The 22394-nt window shown below is 39.5% G+C and overlaps 1 protein-coding gene across 1 annotated transcript in view; it reads left to right on the top strand.

Annotated features, from left to right (window-relative positions):
* Positions 1–22394, top strand: part of Catspere (catsper channel auxiliary subunit epsilon) — a 109890-nt gene that overhangs the window by 17452 nt on the left and 70044 nt on the right. The window contains exon 2 of the mRNA XM_036202635.1: positions 12305–12372. Within this exon, the coding sequence (XP_036058528.1) occupies positions 12305–12372 (68 nt within the window). The remainder of the gene's footprint in view (positions 1–12304; positions 12373–22394) is intronic.

Genomic DNA, 22394 nt, shown 5'->3' with positions numbered 1-22394 from the left:
ATATATATATATATATATATATATATATATATATATACACTATATATATATGTGTGTGTGTGTGTGTGTGTGTGTGTGTATCCATTTCTTTCCTACGATGTAAAAAATGACATTCATTCACATAATGCAGATGTTCAGACTCAAAGCCCTGATTTCATGTAAATTTCCTTCCACTAAGCACATGTGAAAAGAAAGGCTACCTTACTTTGAAAATAGAAGTAAAATGTGCTGTGGCGGTTTGAATGAGAAGGTCCCCTCCGCTCCAATAAGTTCATATATCTGCATGCTTCGTCCCCAGCTGAACTGTTTGCAAGGATTAGGAGGTGTGTCCTAGTTGGAGGGGGTGTGTCACTTGAGGTGGGCCTGAAAGTCTCAAAAGCCCAGGCCTAGCCCAGTGTCTCTGCCTGCTGCCTGTGGGTCACCATGTCAAGCTCTCGGCTACTGCTCCCCTGCCATGCCTGTCTGCTTCCCACCATGATGATAATAGACTCACCCTTGGAAACTGTAAGCAAACCCCCAATCAAATGCCTTCTTGTACAAGAGTGGCTTGGTCATGTGTCTCTTCATAGCATGAGGACACTGACTAAGACAGTTGTTATTTTAGAAGGTTTTTTTTTTCTTAGTCTAGCATAAATTAAATTGTTTAAGCTTAAAAGTTGTGGGTGGAGTTTTAATCAGCCTCAAATACATTTTAATGACTTCTTCTTTGTACTTTTTGAACATAGGTCACCTAGGACAAAAATACATTGTGCTTCTCCTGGCGTTCATACTTTAAGACCAGAAGCCAGAGGCCAAGTAAGTTGGTTTTAGTGACGTTTTATTGACTCTTGAAAAATAATCGCTGTTACATTCTCATTGGCCTTTCTAACACAAATTGTCTTAAATAGTCTTAGTCATAACTACAAGTAAGAGCTATTTTAAAATTACAGTCACTCTGTCATTATTTTCCATCTCAGAGTATAAATTGTGAAATGATATCTGATTTTTACTTCAGTTTCCTGTTTTATTTGTTCATTAATCCATTCATAATGCTAGAGATTGAACCCAGGGCCTTGTACATGCTTGGCAAATACTGTACCATTCAACTAACACTTCAACCCTACTATTTAGCCTTGTCATTAGTTAAGTATGCTATCGTCCTGAATGTTAATGGTACTCTCAGATGAATGTTGTGTGATATTTTGTTTGTGTTTTGACAAAGCTTGCCTGGAGACCAGAGGGCAGAGCTAGCCACTAGTTAACCATAGGGGCCCAGCAGTGGTGACTCATGCCTTTAATCCCAGCACTTGGGATGCAGAGACAGGAAGTGACAAGGTGAAGTGGAGACAGGATCTTAGCCCTTGTGGTCAGAGGATCTGGAGAGATAGGAAGTAACTGGTGGCTGCTCCTCTGCTTCTCTGATCTTTCAGTTTATTACCCCGATATCTGGCTACTGATTTTTTTTTTTTTGGTTTGTTGTTTGTTTGTTTGTTTTGTTTTTTTCGAGATGGGTTTTTCTCTGTGTAGTTTTGGTGCCTATCCTGGATCTTGCTCTGTAGCCCAGGCTGGCCTCGAACTCACAGAGATCCATCTGGCGCTGCCTCCCGAGTGCTGGGATTACAGGCATGTGTCACCAACACCCAGCTTGACTACTGGTTTTTACTGATAAGATTAATTAGATTAATGCTTTATCTGGCATCCACCTTTTAGGGCACAGATTCACGAAAAAGCCACTAGCTCATAGCTTTGCAGCCATTGGCACATACCAGAGCAGCACACAGGGCTTCCCACCAGAGTCACCACCCTACTGGCTAAGTTTCCTTCCCCCCCTCCCAAGCCCTCTTTGTGAGTCTGGGATTTTTCTGTTGCAGCCTCTCTACAGCAATCACCACAGGCACTTGGGCTCCCAATGCTACTAGAGTTAGCCTCCTTCACGCAATCCCCCAAGCAGAAAGCTGGTTCTTTGGCTCTTTGCCCCCCATGGGTTGTGGGCTTTCCCTGGACCTACTCCTCTGCTCACAGCTACACTCTAGCAGCTGCAGCTTCCCCAGCCAAGCTGTGCACCACCTGTGTTCTTCACTCAGACATGCTGCACAGCAGCAGTCAGTCTCCCCCTTCACCAGCCGCAGCAGCAGGTTTGGTGAGACAATTGGAAATTCTTAAAGGGGTGAATTAGATTTAAAGAAAAGAGTGAGTTTATTTCCCACATAAATAATGGGAAATGATATTATGATAGAGGGCGTTAAATCTCTGTATGATTACACACTGGATGGTTTTAAAATGAAACAATTAAAGGAGGGAATAATTAACTTAGCTATGATTTACATAATGTTAATTATAATCATTATCAGTTTGATAATTCTTGTTTTAGTCCTAAAAAAAGTTGGTTGATATGAGTGTGAAGATACAGGCCTTAAAAAAGGCTACTATTGGTAATATGCATGCCTTACTAATAATTACTAAGGAGAATAATACAATTTTGACTGACAAGATAAAAGCTTTAGAAATATTCACTGTTGAAGAGAACAAAAAGGTGACTGATAATATGCAAACCTTAGAAAAACTTACTACTCAAAAGTTATAAGCCTTAGAAAAACTTATTAAAACAGATATTAGAGATATTCAGAAACAGACAGAGGAATTTAAAGGAGAACCAACCACACCATTACATTATAAAATTAGAGAGGAAAAGCCCAAGGTTATCAAACAACCAACCTTAATTTATCCAGTCTCCTAATGGGAACAATTGCCAAATGACAGATATCCCCAAGGCTATGTAAGAGCAGACTGGAATCCTGCGAAAATATTAGATTTGAGGAGATTTAAGGAAGTGATAGTCTCATAAGGTGTGCATTTACCTTTTGTGAAGCAGATGTTAAATTCATGGTCAACTAGTAACAGAATTGTCCCACAAGACTGGAAAGACTTGGTTACAGCAGTCTTGGAGCCTGGTCCTCAATTACACTGGAGGACCTGGTAGAAAGATGAGGCTAGGACAATTAACAATGAAGTTAGGCTAGGGGTATTGAAATCTCCCAAGACCAACTTCTTGGAGACAATGATTATCCAGATATACAAAGACAGTCTCTATATGATGACCATATCCTGGTTCTATGCCATGCAGCAGCTTTGAATGTTTGAGACAGAATTGAAGAAGTCAGAAAGAGAACTGAGTCATTTAGTAAAGTTATACATGGCTCAAAAGAAACCTTCACTGGATTTTTACAAAGATTGACTTCAGCTGTAAATAGAAGGATACCAAAGTCAGAAGCTAGACAAGTAATAATTGAATCTCTGGCTTTTGAAAATGCTAATCATGGGGCTGGAGAGATGGCTCAGAGGTTAAGAGCACTGGCTGCTCTTCTAGAGGTCCTGAGTTCAATTCCCAGCAACCATATAGAGGCTCACAACCATCCGTGATGAGATCTGGTGCCCTCTTATGGCATGCAGGCATACATGCAGACAGAACACTGTATACATAATAAATAACTAAATTTAAAAAAAAAAACAGAAGAAGAAAAAGAAAATGCTAATTCTCATTGCAAAAGGGTAATTAGGCCTTTAAAGGCAAGATCAGCACCCATAGAGGAATGGATCTGAGATACAGTCAATATTAAGTCTCATAACCATGATGATGCTTGGACAGGAGAAGTGATTTCTAGAGGCTTGAAGAAAAATCAAAATGTCAGCTGTTTTAATTGTGGCAAACAAGGTCACCTAAAAAGGGATAATAAACAGGGTGTTCCTAGAAACAAAGTTTTTTTCTAGAATAAATCAAACAGAAAGCCCCCCCATTCTGAAGTAGATAAAAGGTGTGGCAAAGGCAGACACTGGACCAATGAATGCAGATCAACAAGGGACAGACAGGGTAACCCTTTGCCATTGAGAAATGCCTTGGGAGGCCTCTCACAGGCCCCCATGTTAAATTTGGTTCAGTAGTTCCCTGTCACCATAGGGAAACTCCTCCTCAGAGCAATTAAAGGACCTAATGCCTATTGTAAAAAAACTCTTACTGCCCTGGATGATAGAGCAGCTTTAGAATATAACACAAAAATTTCAGGAGAAACCATAAAGCAAATATTTTGGTAGACTTCCATAAATAATCAAAGACCAAAGCTAAAGGTGTGAATAAGTAACATTGTAATTAAATGTCTTGTAGACACAGTGGCAAACATAACATTATTGTATCTGAATGTGGGCATCCAAATTTTTCTCTTTAGGAGGTAAATGTTCAGCTTTTAGGGATTGGAGCTATAGTTCAGGCAAAACAAAGTCTTAGATGGATCAAATATATAGGGACAGAAGGACAGAGAGGAAAATTATAGCTATATGTGGGTAATATAGCAATGAATTTATTGGGACATGCTTTGTAACAGCAATGAATTACCCAAATTAACATTCCTCCAATCTCAGAAACAAACCATAAACTAATGTATGTTTCTGAGAAAAATATTAGAAGTTATTTTAAAGAACAGTTACCAACCATTCAGGTTGTACAAAAATAGAGCATAACAGCTGTTAATCATTCAAAGGTACCAAAGATTTAAAATGGTTGACTGACAAAACTATCTGGTTGGAACAATGGCCTTTGACATCAGAAAAATGATAGGCCTTAGAACATCTAGTATAGGAGCAGCTAAATGTACAATATATTAAATCAATCAGTCCTTGGAATTCTCCTGCATTTGTTACTAAAATGAAATCTGGGCTGGGCAGTGGTGGTTTAATCCCAGCACGAGGCAAAGATAGGCAGATTTCTGTGGGTTCAAGGCCAGCCTGATCTACAAAGTGAGTTCCAGGAAAGGTGCAAAGCTACACAGAGAAACCCTGTCTTGATAAACAAAAATAAAAAAAAAAAAAAAAACCCAATAAATAGTAATGCCTGGGGGGCGCTCACCAATCTAAGACAGAACGCCTGTGTGGCCTGGACAGGCGTCTCCATAACGGGTAAGGTGACCTGCTGATGTCCCACGCAACCTAAGTCAGAAGATCATTTTTTTAGTAAAAGGGGGGGACCTGTAGGTCCCTGGCCCCTGTTTTGGGTAACTGTTGCCTTGCTTGCTGATCTTGACCTTGATATCCTCCCTATGCTAATTCCCTGCAAGATTTCACCCTCTTGAATGCTTAAGGGAAGCTCCTTGTCTGTGTGTCCAGCATATTGGGCATTAACAGCTTAGATGCAAGATTGTAAAACATCAGGAATGGGGGGTGGGGGAGGGGAGTGGGGGGGAGGGGTTTTTGCTGAATGGTCAATGGTAGAGTGTTTGCCTAGCAAGCACAAGGCCTGGGGTTTAATCCTCAGCTTTAAAAAAAAAAAAATCAGAAGCGAACTTCTGCCCTCCAGGGTTCTCCCATTGTGCTGTAAGCCTGTATTTAAGACCTCCTCCCTCCTTCAATAAATGGCATTCAAAAGAAGAAGGAGGAGGAGGAGGAGGAGGAGGGATCAAGAACATGATGGGGAAACCCACAGAGACAGCTGACCAGTGCTAGTTGGAGCTCATTGACTCTAGACTGACAGCTCGGGAACCTGCATGGGACTAAACTAGGCCTGCTGAATGTGGGTGACAGTTGTGTGGCTTGATCTGTTAGTGGGGTCCCTGGCAGCAGAGCCAGGACTTATCCCAGGTGCATGAACTGACTTTTGGGAACCCATTTCCTGTGATGGGATACCTTGATACAATGGGGAGGGGCTAGGCTCTCCTTCAACTTGGAATGCCAGACTTTGTTGACTACCATGGGAGGCCTTACCCACTCTGAGGAGTAGATGGGGGCAGAGTGGGAGGGAGGTGAGGAGGCGGGAGAAGAGGAGGGAGGGGGAACTGGGGTTGATATGTAAAATGAAAAAAATTTTAATAAATAAATATATTTTAAAAATAAATAAATATGGGAAATGGAGAATGGTAACAGATCTAAGAGCTATTAATAGGTGATTCCAGGCTCTTTATAGTCTGGAATTCCCCTGCCATACCTAAATGGTGGTCTATAATAGTTATTGATTTTAAAAGACTATTTCTTCACTATACTTTTACAAGAAAAAGATAGAGAAAAATTTGCCTTCATGGTGCCAAGTTACAATAATTACCAGCCTGTTAAGAGATATCAATGGAAGGTTCTCTCACAAGTAGATTAACAACTCAAGAACTGAGTAATTTGTTTCAAACCTTACAAGGTGACAAGGACTTAAATAGTCCAAGAAAATTATCATCTGAAGCTGAGAGAGAATTGGCTTTAGTAGAAAAGAAATTACAGGATGCACACATGGATCATTTGGATCCAGAGCTTGATTGCATTCTGGGTATTTAACCTTCTACACATTCCCTACAGGAATTTTAATCCAGAGAGAATATAATATCTTAGATTGGAAATTTTTATCACACAAACATAGTAAGAAATGAAAGACCTGTGTAGAAAAGGTTTATCAGTTGATTCTAAAAGGAAAATTTAGACTTCATCAATTAGCAGGAATAGACCCAGCAGAAACTGTAGTACCCTTTTACTAATGCTGAAATTTCCTCTTTATGGGCAGAAAATGAACATTGGCAAAGAGTTTGAAGTATTTTTTGGGAGATACTAACAAATATCCCAAAAGCAAAATAATTCAATTCATAAAGAGAACTAACTGGATTCTACCACATATTGTAAGGGGAACACCAATTTCTGGAGCCTCTACATCCTATATTGATGGAAGGTTATAAATAAGGAAATTTGAATAAAGTAGCTCAAAGCCTTTCTGAGTCTCTTCAGAAGTCATAATTATATGCTATTCTCATGGAATTATTAGATTTTTTTCAGAACCTCAATATAGTTACTGCCTCTCAATATGTAGAAAGAGGTGTTTTACATATTGAAATTGCTGAATTTATTCCAGATGATACAGAATTGACGTTGGTATTTATTCAGTTACAAGAAATAATCAGAAATAGAAATCATCCCTTATATATAACACATATTAGATCTTATACAGTTCTACCAGGCCCTCTAGCACAGGTAATGATGAAATTGATCAACTATTGATAGGAAATGTGCTAGAAGCCTCAGAATTTTATTAAAAAGACCATGCCAATAGCAAGGATTTGAAAAAAGATTTTTCCATCACTTGGCAATAAGCCAAGGAAATTATAAAATGGCCTACAATCCAGGCGGTGATGGCACATGCCTTTAATCCCAGCACTCAGGAGGCAGAGGCAGGCAGATCTCTGTGAGTTTGAGGCCAGCCTGGTCTACAAAGCTGGTTCCAGGAAAGGCGCAAAGCTACACAGAGAAACCCTGTCTCAAAATATCAAAAAACAAAACAAAACAAACAAACAAAAAAACATACTGGGCTGGAGAGATGGCTCAGAGGTTAAGAGCACTGAATGCTCTTCCAGAGGTCCTGAGTTCAATTCCCAGCAACCACATGGTGACTCACAACCATCTGTAATGAGATCTGGCGCCCTCTTCTGTATACATAATAAATAAATAAATCTTAAAAAAAGAAAGAAAGAAAGAAAGAAAGAAAGAAAGAAAATGGCCTATTTATTCATTGTACAGGCAAATTCCACTACCTGCAGGAAGTAACCCAGAGAGTACTCAAAGAAATGAAATTTGGCAAATGGATGTGTTTCATTTTGTAGAGTTTGGAAAATTAAAATATGTATACCACATAGTAGATACATACTCAAGATTTCAATGGGCAACTGCTTTGAGTTCTGAAAAGAAGCTGATTCAGTAATCACACATTTGTTAGTAGTTATGGCCATCATGGGGATTAAGACTGACAATGCTCCAGCATATGTCTCTAGTAAAATCAAACAGTTTTTGCATATTATAACATAAAGCATATTACAGGTATACCACACATTCCTTCAGGACAAGAAGTTATAGAAAGATCTAATCAAACTCTAAAAAATATACTTAATTAACAGAAAGGGGTAATAAAGACCTCCAGAGATAGATTGCACAATGCTTTATTAACTTTAAATTTTCTAAATACTAATGAAAAAGGAGCGACAGCTGCGGAGAGACATTGGATAATAGAATAAACTGCTGCATTAAATCAGCCTGTGTACTTAAAAGATGTGTTGACCTCAGAATGGAAACTAGGATATGTGTCATGTTGGGGAAGAGGTTATGCTTTTATTTCCACAAGAGAAGAAAAGCTATGGATACCATCAAAATTGATGAAGATTAGATTCAAACAAAAGAGACCTCTTAGAAGTGGTGATAGTTCTTGCCAAAAGGAAATTTCCCAAAATTAGGGTTGGGGCAGGGCATTGTTTTGTCTTTCCAGGAGAATGAAGGCATCCAGCTAAGGAGTCTGAAGACCACTGGACAAATGAGACATCTGAAGAAAAAGGATGAATCATCCAGAGAAAATGTTCCCCCCCCTCAAAAAAAAAGAGTAAATAGGCCTATTAGTATATCTCATTTCCAACAGGATAAAATTTCATAAATCTTCCCAAATGTTTGCTTCTGCTGTTCTCTATAGACACATAATGCAAATGGTCTTTTTGTAGTCCCAGTTCAATTAAAAATTAAAGCTGGCTTTGGAGTTGGAGCATGGCTCTCTCCTTCTCTAAACCCAAGAATGCTTGTTAAAAGGAAAATCCAAAATCTCTGTCTCATGTCAGAAGAGATACCTGATATGGGACAGAAGAAAAACAAAAATTAAGGGACTATTCTATTGCCACTAATCTCATGATCCTTTGGTTTTATTTTGATTCTTCAAAATGTTTGTTAAGGTATAGTTATTATCTTAAAATTTATAAGATTAATATATTTTTTCTTCTTCTTCTTTTTTTTTTTTTTTGAGCTGAGGATAGAACACAAGGCCTTGGGCTTGCTAAGCAAGCGCTCTACCACTGAGCTAAATCCCCAACCCGAATATATTTTTTTCAACTTTTTGTCATGATATTAATGATCATATAGATTACTAATTCTAGAAAAGGGCTTCATCTAGCTTCCTGCACATGATTTTGGGTTTGAGTCTCTATCAGGTAACTAGGAATTAAGTTTTTGTACCCTGAATATACATAACAAATTATGGTCCTTCAACCTTTTTGAGATCTGTTTCATATGACATTTAAAATGTTTAAGTTTTCTGCAGTGAACCATGACCATGCCTAACAGCAACCTTTGAAATCTCCAAAAGGAGGAGGTGGCCCACAACCTGGACTGTGGTAACAGCACTAAGCTCACAAACACCACCTAAAGATTGGTTTTGAACTACAAACTGCTCAGGACAATTTCAGTGTGGCTAACTGAGATGGTCCAGCCTCACAGATTACTCTGCCCAGGACTTGAGAGAAACCCTGCGCTTTCCCATCATACAGAGACTGGACAACAAATGATACAGCTAGATCTCCCAGGATTCGACAATTATCTAAATTTTTTCAAAGTCCCCTAAAGATGTCATTGCCCCCAGACAGCAGGAAGTAATTTTAAGAACATGGTACCCATATTTCCAAGAGGTGGAATGGGTGGTTTTGGTCATTCAATGGGTTATGAATATTCCTTATCATTTAGGGGGGTTGGTTACAAGTTGTTATTGGTAATGGTCAGAAAAAAAGCTGAACAAAAGAGATTAGATTCAGGGATCTTGTTCTAAAAATAAAAAAGAGGGATATAGAAATACAATTAAAGGGTAGATATTGAATCTACTTTTTTGGGGGGGGAGTTCGAGACAGGGTTTCTCTGTGTACCTTTGCGCCTTTCCTGGAACTCACTTTGTAGACCAGGCTGTCCTCGAATTCACAGAGATCCGCCTGCCTCTGCCTCCCAAGTGCTGGTATTAAAGGTGTGTGCCACCACCACCCAGCCTGAATCTACTTTTAAACCAAAAAAAAGCAACTACTAGTTTTAAATATTTTACATTACCTTGGATTTTTGTATATTGATACAAATTTGAGGTTATTTTTGTTAGAACATACTGTACATACATTTCTTCTCTTATTCAAGATATTGTACCTATACAGCTCAACTAACAATGTAATGTAAATTTCTAGTCCTTGAAAGTTATTATTACAAACTATTTAGGATAATAAAGAAATGCAGGTTAGTAGTTAGTCACCTATTACAATCAAACTTGTAGTCATGTTAGGTGTGTTTTCAAAGTCAACCAGAGATATACTTTAGATAGGCAAGTGGTCTTCAAATACTTAGGAGACCTACAGAATATGGAATTTAAGATGATTTAATAACATAAGGTGTTTTTATTTATTTATTTATTTTCTGGAGCTGAGGACAGAACCCAGGGCCTTGTACTTGCTAGGCAAGCACTCTACCACTGAGCTAAATCCCCAACCCTGTTTTTTTTGTTTGTTTGTTTTTTGTTTTTTTTAATGATAATGAGACATGTCATCTCCTGGTAGCATCAATCTACTCCAGAGAAGATGATGGGTGTGGTGGCATTCCTGCTAAGCTGTACCTGGCCTGGCTCCAGAGAGCAGCACCTAGCCCTAATTCATCTTTTGTTCAGCAGACACCTTTTCTTTCCCTTGTTGCCCTCTATGTGAATCTTGTCTTGGAGTTTCCCAAGGATACAAAGTCCTATGCAAAACTTGATTCAAGAAATCCAGAAAACCATGATACCTGACAAATTAAGGAATTTTCACTTGGCAATGTATTGTTGGGATCCCCTTTCAGGTTGTTTTGAGCATATGGAAATTAACTGGCTAAACTGTTATGGAGAGAAATAAAAATGCCCGAGGCCAAGGGAAGGTGCTTCAGTCCTTCGAGAGTGGATGCCCCAGTAGCCAGGAAGGCTAGATTCATTCTTAAGATGCCTCTGAGTCTTCATTCCATGGACCTGCTTGAACCCACATACCTGTGTCGCGACATTCAGTTGCAGATGGGCTTTGAAGAAACTCCATATGGAGTTTACTTTCATTGTGGCAAAAATTAGCCACTGGGCAAGAAAGTGCCCTCACATCATCCAAGTGGCCAAGCAGGACAGAAAAGAATGTGACTGCCAAACTTTGCCAAGACAAGGTGGGATAGTCCTTCAAAAATCCTGCTTCACAGAAAAGTCAGTCAGATATTCTAGGCCTGCAGGTTGAAGATGGGTGCCTCAGCATTACAGAGGAACCTTGCATGGCTGTCCAGGCAGACAGCTGTTTCTGTCATTTTTTTTAATTTTTGAAGTTGTTTGCTCTGCACTTCTTGTTTGCTCAGGTCTCTGGTGGAGTTGAAGACTAGATAGTTATACTTTTCCTTTTTAACAAATTCAGAAAAGACATTCATAAAAGAGGTGTAAAGTGTATAAGGTTGAGAGACATAAAAAGATAGTTTTGGGTTGGTAATGCAAGTTAGGACAGAAAGTGATTTATGCTACACTTTGGATTCACCAAGATAGGATAGATAATGGAATATTTTCTCTCAATTTGTCAAATGCTAATGGACTAGACATTATTAATGTAATTATTGCCTATATATGTTTGTATATAGTTATTTTACTTATTGTATATAGTTTTTCTATGTCAGTTAAAAACCTTCACTTTTTATTTAGACAAAAAGGGGGAAATATGTGATATTTTGTTTGTGTTCTGACAAATAAAGCTCTCCTGGAGATCAGAGGGTGGATCTGGCCTCTAGTTAACAATAGAGGCCAGGCAGTGGTGGTGGTTCATGCCTTTAATCCCAGCACTCGGGAGGCAGAGCCAGGAAGTGATAAGGCAGATTAGAGACAGGATCTTGGCCTCTTTTCATCAGAGGATCCAGAGAGGTAGGAAGCGACTGTGGCTGCTCCCTTGCTTTTCTGATCTTCCAGGTTTTTGCCCTGATACCTGGTTCCTGGTTTTTGATTGGTAAGACTAATTAGGTTCATGCTTCTGATGAATAGGTCTCATATCACACATTCCAATGGCAATATCCAGGACCAAATGCAAATTGAAGATTTATCTTTTATTCTCCTTCCTTTTCTTCAATTCAAGAAAACCATTTGAATGCAGATGAATGAGAGTAACAATGAATCTGCTCATTTGCAAACAGATAATTTTAACACCCAAAAGCATTTCCACACATTGCCAAACATACCCTGTCTTCTGGGTGGTTGAGAATCGCTGATCCAGAAGATGAACAGACGTGTGTGTCCACGAGGGAGAAAAATAGGATAGACACAATAAGGATAGCAAGTTGCCAGATATCTCCAAAGTTTGCCATTCATTCTAGTAAATGCAGAGAAAGTGAGGCATTGAATACCTTCTGTATGAATGTTATTAATACTGGTCTAAAATCCATTTTTCTCTACTCTCAGGTAAGTAATAGTTCCCCTGTGATGTTCAAGCTTATATTCATATTTGTATCTATTTCAAATTTAACGTATTTTTTCTTTTGCATTTCTTTTTAGGATGAAGAGTCACGCAACCTGCATGTGGATAATTCTCATGTTTGCTTCATGTGGTATTATACAGTTGCGTAAGTAATGCATAGTACAAAGGTAATTAAGGCTTTTATTTAGCTACCGCTTGAAAAATCAATCACAGATTCATTATCCGCATCATGATTAGCATACAAACATTTACTCACCAACCAAAATGTCCTCAAATGTATTGCCAAAGTAGTATTGAATTAGTAGTTATAAAAATATCAACACAGTTTGAACACTTACTACATATACATGTCTGTCTGTCTGTTTCTTTATGCAGGGTCTCTCTGTATACCTCTGGCTGGCCTGTTCTTTTTCTTGATTTTCATAATGACAACAGATGTGTAAGAATAATTATCTTTATTTAATAGATAAGGAATGCTTTAGTGTCGTGCTGAAGGCAGTGCACATTTTATGGATAGGTGGAATGTGCCTTTCTTTTTATCTACTTTACATCTGTTTTCTTCAAGGAAAGCTTCCTTCCTCTTCCATAATAATATTAAATTCATGTGACTTACATGGTGATAATGCCACAACCCACTTTTCATCAACTGCATTAAGGACTGGCATATGCCCTGGTCAGAAGCAATCAGAACACTCACATCTGCAGTATATCATACTTATTGCCACTAGCTTCATTATCTTCTTCAACGGTCTCTTAACCTCAACCTCCCCAGTCTCACTGAAAAGCATGATTTGAATCTCTGATACTGATGAAAATGCCAGGCTTCTGTCCTTGTTCTTGGTCACTAGCCTCTCCTCCATGGGTTCTGAAACTACTGAGCAATTGACAAGGGAAAATTTGGAAGTAAAAACTCCTAGTTAGAGCTGGATTGGGAAATAGGACCTTCCACAGTGACCAAATGGGCTACTTTCTGCTTCTCTTAAAGGAGAGAATGTGGGAGCTACCAGAGAGGAAAACCCATCTCAATGGACTGAGTGCTTGTATCCCCCTCCCAAGTTCGTATTTTAGTAGTTGGTGTGGGGTTTTGGGGAGTGATTAGGTCATAAGGATGGAACCCTCATGAATAGGATTAGTGCCCTTATGACAGAAACTCCCTACCCTATTCACAGTGAAACACTATCATCTATGAACTGGGAAGTGGCCTACTCTGGGCAGTGAAGCCGGCAGCACACTGATGGTGCACTTCCCAGCCAATGGAGCAGTGAGAAATTAATGTTAAAGCTGCCCACTTGGCAGTTTTGTTATAGCAAAAAAAAACAAAACAAAACAAAACAAAAAAACCCTAAGATATCTGCCAAGAAACCCCAAGAATCACTTAACAGATTACCATTCTCACTGATGAACACTTGTTGCTTGATCCCAATGGCTCCCTCAGGGGAGGGAGTGAGAAGACACAGCTTCAACTACACAAATACCAGGAGTCGGTTGAAGGCAAATGGCAGACTTGTTTACTCAATAACAGAGAAGGCCTTATATAACCTCCTCCCAGCACCCAAACTCTGTCTTGCTCTAGTGGCATTGCATGGTCATCCCTCCTTGGCTAGGCATGATCAGGAACTCTTGACAGCACCTGTTGGCCAGGCCTTCAGGCAGACTCCAGCTTGGCTCATAAGGAAGTACATTATGTGCATGCCTTGGCAACTGGCTTGAGCCAATTTCCTTGACCCCATTGGCCTGTCCTACTATACACACTCAGCCCCAAAGGTTGAGACTAACCCAAAATGAGCCTTCAGGAAGCCCTAAGCCAGCTTTAACTCTTCCACAAAGCCAAAACAGATGTGCTATTCAGGGAAGTCGCTAGCTGGAACTCCCCAAGGGACTGTGTGGAATATTTAATAATGGATGAGTCCTTGCTTTTCTTTTAGTTTGCCCACTGTGCTGGCTAATTTTATGACAACTTGACACAAGCTAAAGTTATCTGAAAGGAGGGAGCCTCAATTGAGAAAATGCCTCCATAAAACCCTGCTATAGGGCATTTTCTTAATTAGTGATTAATGGGAGAAGGCATTTGTGGATGTGATACCATCTCTGGGCTGGTGAACTTGGGTTCTGTAAGAAAGCAGGCTGAGCAAGCCATAAGGAGCAAGCCAGTGAGCAGCACTCCTTGATAGCCTCTGCCTCAGCTTCTGTATCCTGGTCTCTGCCCTATTTGAGTTCCTGTCCTGACTTCCATCAATGATGAACTGTTATATGTGTTATATGGAACTGAACAAAATAAACCCTTTCCTCTCTGAGTTGCTTTTGGTCATGGTGTTTCATCACAGCAATAAGAATTCTAATTAAGACACCAACTATATATATATATATATATATATGTATATATGATAGTTATGATAGTAACAATTTCTTTTTAGTTTTCCTTTTTTTCTTTTTCTTTTTTGTTTTGTTTTGTTTTGTTTTTCTAGACAGGGTTTCTCTGTGTAGTTTTGGTGCCTGTCCTGGATCTCGCTCTGCAGATCAGGCTGGCCTCAAACTCACAGAGATCGCCTGCTTCTGCTGGGATTAAAGGCATACACCACCGCCACCCAGCTCCACATTAAGTTTTATATACCTTTTTTTTTATAAAGTTCTTAATCCACCTGGAATTAGTTTTTGTACAAGCTTCAAGGTAGAGATTCAGTTCTATTTTTTCAACATGAAAAAATTAACTTTCATACCATTTACTGAATAATGTATATACAGTGTCTGCTTGTTCACAGTACAGTTTTCCACATATGCCTGGCCTCCTGGACTGGCTATTCTGTTCAGCTGATCTATTTGCCTGCTATGTTTTCTTTATTACCATGCCTTTATTTATTTATCTATTTATTTTCAAATTATTTTTTAAAATTAGTTTACAAGGTATTAGGTATCATTATGACATTTTCTTTTTTATTTTATATGTATGAGTGTTTTATGTGTATATATGTCTGTGTACCAGACATGTGCAGTTTCTGAGGAGGCCAGAAGAGAGCATTGGTTCCCCTGAGACTGGAGTTACAGACAGTTGTGAGCCAACTTGTAGATGCTGGGAATTAAACCCCGGTCCTCTGGAAGAGCAGCCAGTGCCTCTTAACCACTGAGCCACCTCTCCAGCCCTCTTCATGACATTTTTTAAAGTGGGTTTTAATAGATTCCCCTCCCTTGCTCTCCTGTTCCCTCCTTTTCCTTCCCATGTGGCCTACACAAAGTTCTGTTTCACTTTCATGTCACGTGTCTCCTTTTGCTGCCCCTCCCTGCTTTGAACATTTTTGAGACCCTCTCCCGGTCTCCTTTCTTTTCTTTTCTTTTTTTTTTTAATAATTTATTTAACTTTATTTTATGTGCATTGGCATGAGGGTGTCAGATTTCCTGGAACTGAGTTACAGATAGGTGTGAACTGCCATGTGGGTGCTGGGAATTGAACCCAGATCCTCTGGAAGGACAGCCAGTGCTCTTAACCACTGAGCCATCTCTCCAGCCCCCTGGTCTTCTTTCTAGATTTTTAGGTTCTCTCTCTCTCTCTCTCTCTCTCTCTCTCTCTCTCTCTCTCTCTCTCACACACACACACACACACACGCACACGCGCACGCACACGCACACACACACACACACACACACACACACACACACACACGCACACACACCACAAGCTAAGATCTGCATATAAGGGACAATATGAACCATTTGTCTTTTGAGTTCACATCTTTGTTTTGAAAATCTGGTAAGTGTAAGTGGCCCTGTCATCCTTTGGGGGAGGGCTCCTGTTTTTATTGTATTCTGTTTGTTTCTTTGCTTGTTCAGTGCTGGGGACCAAACCTAAGGCTTTTCTTTTCTATACCTTCCAGTCTTGGTATTTTGGTTTTTTTATTTTCTTTTCATTTTACACACCACAAACAGTTCCCCCTCCTTCTCATTTCCCCCCGACACACACACACACCCCTCCCCTCACCCCAACCTCATCCACTCCTCAGAGTGGGTAAGACCTCCCTTGTGGAGTCAACAAATTCTGGCATACCAAGTTGAGGTAGGACCCAGCCTCTCCTCCCTGTATCAAGGCTCAGCAAGGTATCCCACCATGGGGAATGGGCTCCAAAGAGCCAGTTCATGTACCAGGGATAAATCCTGGTCCCACTGTCAGGGGACCCACAAACTACCCACAGACCAGGCCACACAACTGTCACCCACATTCAGGGGGCCTCATTTGGTCCCATGAAGACTCCCCAGCTATCAATCCCAAGTCCATGAGCTCCCACTAGCTCAGGTCAGCTGTCTCTGTGGGTTTCTCCATCATGATCTTGACCCCCTCCTTGCTCATAGAATCCCTCTCCTTCTCTTCTACTGGACTCTAGGACCTCGGCCCAGTGCTTGGCTGTGGATCTCTGCATCTGCTTCCATCAGTTACTGGATGTAGGTTCTATGATGTTAATGAGGGTAGTCACCAATCTCATTATAGGAGAAGGCCTGTTCAGGCACCCTCTCCACTATTTCGAGGAGTCTTAACTGGGATCATCTTTGTGGATTTTGGGAATTTCTCCCTAACCCCGTAATGGCTCCCTCTGTCAAGACACCTCTTCCATTGCTCTCCTTCTCTGTCTTTCCCCCAGCTTGACCATCCCATTCCCTCATGTTCTCATCCCCCATCTTTTCCCCTCTGCCCCCAGTTTACCCAGAAAATCTTATTTATAGGGTGATCCATGTGTCCCTCTTAAGGTCCCCTTGTTACCTAATTTCTCTGGGGCTATGGATTTTAGCCTGGTTATTCTTTGCTTTACATCTAGTATCCACTTACGAGTAAGTACACACCATGTTTGTCTTTCTGGGTCTGTTTACCTCACTCAGGATAATTTTTTCTAGTTCCATCTGTTTGCCTACAAATTTCATGATGTCATTTTTTTTTTTCTGCTGCGTAATACTCCATTTACCACATTTTCTTTATCCATTCTTCAGATGAGGGGCATCTAAGTTGTTTCCAGGTTCCGGCTATTACAAATAATGCTTCTCTGAGCATAGTTAGGCAGGTGTCCTTGTGGTATGGTTGAGCATTCCTTGGGTATATGCCCAAGAGTGGTATGGCTGGGTCTTGAAGTAGGTTGATTCCCAATTTTCTGAGAAACCGCCATACAGGTTTCCAGAGAGGCTGTGCAAGTTTGCACTCCAACAGTGGAGGAGTGTTCTCCTTACTCCACATCCTCTCCAACATAAGCTGTCATCAGTGTTTTTGATTGTAGCCATTATGACAGGTGTAAGATGGTATCTCAGAGTCATTTTGATTTGCATTTCCCTGATGGCTAAGGATGTTGAGCAATTCCTTACATATCTTTCAGCCATTGAGATTCTTCTGTTGAGAATTCTCAGTTTAGATCTGTATTCCATTTTTTAATTGGATTATTTGATATTTTGCTTTCTTGAGTTCTTTATATATTTTGGAGGTCTGCACTCTGTCAGATGTGGGTTTGGTGAAGATCTTTTGCCATTCTGTAGGCTGCCATTTTGTCTTATTGACCATGTCCTTTGCCCTACAGAAGCTTCTCAGTTTCAGGAGGTCCCATTGATTAATTGCTCCCCTCAGTGTCTGTGCTACTGGTGTTATATTTAAGAAGTGGTCTTCTGTGCCAGTGTGTTCAAGGCTGCTTACCACTTTCTCTTCTATCAGATTCAGTGTAACTGGATTTGTGTTGATGTCTTTGACCCACTCAGATTTAAGTTTTGTGCATGGAGATAGTTATATCTATGGAGATCTATTTGCAGTCTTCTACATGTAGATATCCAGTTATGCCAGCACCATTTGTTGAAGATGCTTTCTTTTTTCCATTGTACATTTTTGGCTTCTTTGTCAAAAATCAGGTGATCAGAGTTTTGTGGATTAATGTCAGGGTCTTCAAATTTGGTTCCACTGATCTACATGTCTGGTTTTATGCCAGTTTCAAGCTGTTTTTATTACTATAGCTCTATAGTAGAGCTTGAAGTCAGGGATGGTGATGCCTCCAGAAGTTTCTTTATCATACAGGATTGTTTTAGCTATCCTTGTTTTTGTTTTTGTTTTTTTCCATATGAAGTTGAGTATTGCTCTATTAAGGTCTGTGAAAAATTGTGTTGGGATTTTGTTGGAGATTGCACTGAATCTGTAGATTGCTTTTGGTAAGATTGCTATTTTTTACTATTTGATCATACCTATCCAAGAGCATGGGGGATCTTTCCATTTTCTGACATCTTCTTCAATTTCTTTCTTCAAAGGCTTAAAGTTCTTGTCATGTAGGTCTTTCATTTGTTTGGTTAGAGTTATCCTAAGATATTTTATGTTATTTATGGCTATTGTAAAGGGTGATATTTCCCTGATTTCTTTCTCAGCCTGTTTATCATTTGTATATAGGAGGGCCACTGATTTTTTTTTTTTTTTTTAGTTAATCTTGTATCCTGCCATATTACTGAAGGGGTTTATCAGCTATAGGAATTCTTTGAAAGAATATTTGGGGGTCACTTATGTATACTATTTTATCATCTGCAAATAGCAAAAGTTTGACTTTTTCCTTTCCAATTTGTATCTCCTTGATCTTCTTTTATTGTCTTATTGCTCTAACTAGAACTTCAAGTATTATATTGAATAGATATGGAGAGAGTGGACAGCCTTGACAGCTTTGTCTTATTCCTGATTGTAGTGGAATTGCTTTGAGTTTCTCTCCATTTAGTTTGATATTGGCTGTCGGCTTGTTGTATATTGCCTTTATTATGTTTCGGTATGTTCTTATATCCCTGATCTCTCCAAGACCTTTCATGAAGGGGTGTTGGATGCTTTTTCAATGAAATGATCATGTGAGATTTTTTTCAGTTTGTTTATATGGTGGATTACATTGACAGAGTTTGGTATGGTGAACCATCCCTGCATCTCTGGAATATAGCCTACTCTTGGTGGATGATTTTTTTGATGTGTTCTTAGATTCGGTTTGCTGGTATTTTTGCGTTGATGTTCATGAGGGAGATTGGTCTGTAATTCTCTTTCTTTGTTGCATCTTTGTGTGGTTTGGGTATCAGGGTAACTGTAGGCTCATAAAAAGAGTTTGGGAGCCGGGCAGTGGTGGCTCATGCTTGTAATCCCAGCACTCAGGAGGCAGAGGCAGGTGGATCTCCATGAGTTTGAGACCAGCCTAGTCTACAGAGCTAGTCCAGGACAGGCTCCAAAGCTACAGAGAAACCCTGTCTCAAAAAACAAAAAAAAAAAAAAAAAAAAAAGAGTTTGGCAATGTTCCTTCTGTTTCTATTGTGTGGAACAATTTGAGGAGTATTGGTATTAGCTCTTCTTTGAAATTCTGATAGAATTCTGTGCTGAAACCATCTGGCCCTGGGCTCTTTTTGGTTGGGAGACTTTTAATGACTGCTTCTATTTACTTGGGGGTCATAGGTCTATTTAAGTTGTTTATCTGGTCTTGATTTAATTTTGGTAAGTGGTACCTATCAAGAAAATTGTCCATGTCTTAGATTTTCCAATTTTGTGGATTACAGGTTTTTGAAGTATGACCTAATGATTCTCTGGAATTCCTCAGTGTCTGTTGTTATGTCCCCCTTTTCATTTCTGATTTTGTTAATTTGGATGCTCTCTCTCTGTCTTTTGGTTAGTTTGGATAAGGGTTTGTCTATTTTGTTGAATTTCTCAAGAACCAACTCTTTGTTTCATTGATTCTTTGTATTGTTCTCTTGGTTTCTGTTTTATTGATTTTGGCCCTCAGTTTGATTATTTCCTGGCATCTCCTCCTCCTGGGTGAGTTTGCTTCTTTTTGTTCTAGAGCTTTCAGATGTGCTGTTAAGTCACTAGTGTGAGATTTCTCCAGATTCTTTATATGGGCACTTAGTGCTATGAACTTTCCACTTAGTACTGCTTTCATAGTTTGGGTATGTTGTGCCTTCATTTTCATTGAATTGTAAGAAATCTTTAATTTCTTTATTCATTTCTTCCTTGACCCAGTGGTGATTCATTTGAGCATTGTTCAGTTTCCATGAGATTGTAGGGTTTCTGTAATTTGTGTTATTGTTGTATTCTAACTTTAAGCCATGGTGATCTGATAAGATACAGGGGGTTAGTCCAATTTTTTTGTATCTGTTGAGATTTGCTTTGTGACCAAGTATGTTGTAAATTTTAGAAAAGGTTCCATGAGATGCTGAGGAGAAAGTATATTTTTTCTTGTTTGAGTGAAATGTTCTATAGATTTCTGTTAAGTCCATTTGAATCATAACATCTGTCTTACTTCTCTGTTAAGTTTCTGTCTGCCCGATCTGTCCATTGGTGAGAGTAGGGGGTTGAAATCTCTCACTATTAGTATGTGGGGTTTGATATGTGATTTAAGCTTTAGTAATGTTTCTTTTACAAATGTGGGTGCCCTTGTATTTGGGGCATAGGTATTCAGAATTGAGACTTCATCTCAATGTATTTTTCCTGTGATGAATATGACATGTCCTTTTCTATCTGTTTTGATTAACTTTAGTTTGAAGTCTATTTTGTTAGATATTAGGATAGCTACACCAGCTTGTTTCTTAGGTCCATTTGATTGGAAAATCTTTTCCCAACCCTTTACTCTGAGGTAATGTCTGTCTTTGAGGTTGAGGTGTGTTTCTTGTATGTAGCAGAATGATGGATCCTGTTTTCATACCCATTCTGTTTGCCTGTGTCTTTTTATAGGTAAATTGAGTCCACTGATATTAAGAGATATTAATGACCAGTGATTGTTAATTCTTGTTATTTTTTGTTTTGGTGGTGGTGGTGGTAGTGTGTGTGTGTGTGTGTGTGTGTGTGTGTGTGTGTGTGTGTGTGTTTCCCTTCTTTGGGATTAGCTGATGTGAGGTTATCTATTGCCTGTATTTTCATGGGTGCAGCTAACTTCCTTGGGCTGGAGTTTCCCCTCTTGTAGGGCTTGACTTGTGGATAAATCTGGTTTTATCATGGAATATCTTGTTATATCAGTCTATGGTGATTGAAAGCTTTGTTGGGTATAGTAGTCTGGGTTGGCATCCGTGGTCTCTTACTGTCTGCAGAATGTCTGTCCAGGACCTTTTGGCTTTCAGAGTCTCTGTTGAGAAGTCGGGTGTAATTTTGATAGGTCTGCCTTTATATGTTACTTGGCCTTTTTTCTTTGCAGCTCCTTCTTTCTTTATTCTGTATGTTTAGTGTTTTGATTATTACGTGGCAAGGGGACTTTTCTTTCTTTCTTCTTTTTTCTTTTTTCTTTTTCTTTTTTTCCGTCGAATATATTTGGTGTTCTGTATGCTTCTTGTACCTTCATAGGCATGTCTTTCTTTAGGTTGGGAAGGTTTTCTTCGATGATTTTGTTAAATATATTTTCTGTGCCTTTGAGCTGGAATTTTTCTCCTTCTTTAATCTCTATTTTAGGTTTCGTTTGGTCTTTTCATCGTGTCCCAGATTTCCTGGATGTTTTGTGTTAAGAATTTGTTGGATTTAATATTTTATTTGACCAATGAATCTATTTCCTCTATTGTATCTTCAATTCCTGAGATTCTCTCTTCCATCTCTTGCATTCTGTTGGTTATGCTTGCATCTGTAGTTCCTATTCACTTACCTAGATTTTTCCAATTCCAGAATTCCCTCAGTTTGTGTTTTCTTTATTACCTCTATTTCAATTTTCAAGTCTTGAACTGTTTCCATCACCTGTTTGATTGTTTTCTTCTTGGCTCTCTTTAAGGGATTTATTGATTTCTTCCAATATTTTGTCTTTTCCTCCATTTCTTTAAGGGAATTTTTCATTTTCTCTTTAAGGGCCTCTGTCATCTCCATAAAGTTATTTTTAAGGTCATTTTCTTCTGCTTCCTCTACGTTGGGATGTTCAGGTCTTGCTGTTGTAGAACCACTAGTTTCTAGTGGTGCCATATTGCTCTTTATGTTATTGAATGTATTCTTACACTGCTGTCTACTCATCTCTTCCTCCAATCAGTGCAGGTGGGGCCTGTGGCTCCGGTGGTCACTGATTCCACAGGGGATGGTTGGTGGGGGAGGAGGAGGATGCTGCCTGATTGCTGGGGCTCTTCTTCCAATGGGTACAGGTGGGGCCTGTGGCACCCAGTGGTCTCTGATGCCACAGGGGATGGTTGGTGGGAGTTGGGGGTGAGGTGCTGCTCCCTGGTTACTGGGGCTGTGGTGGGGGG

The sequence above is a fragment of the Onychomys torridus genome, chromosome 11 (assembly GCF_903995425.1).
Source record: "Onychomys torridus chromosome 11, mOncTor1.1, whole genome shotgun sequence".
In the NCBI taxonomy this organism is placed as follows: Eukaryota; Metazoa; Chordata; class Mammalia; order Rodentia; family Cricetidae; genus Onychomys; species Onychomys torridus.
The sequence above is the reverse complement of the archived record's forward strand: the minus strand, read 5'-3'. Positions and strand labels throughout refer to the sequence as shown.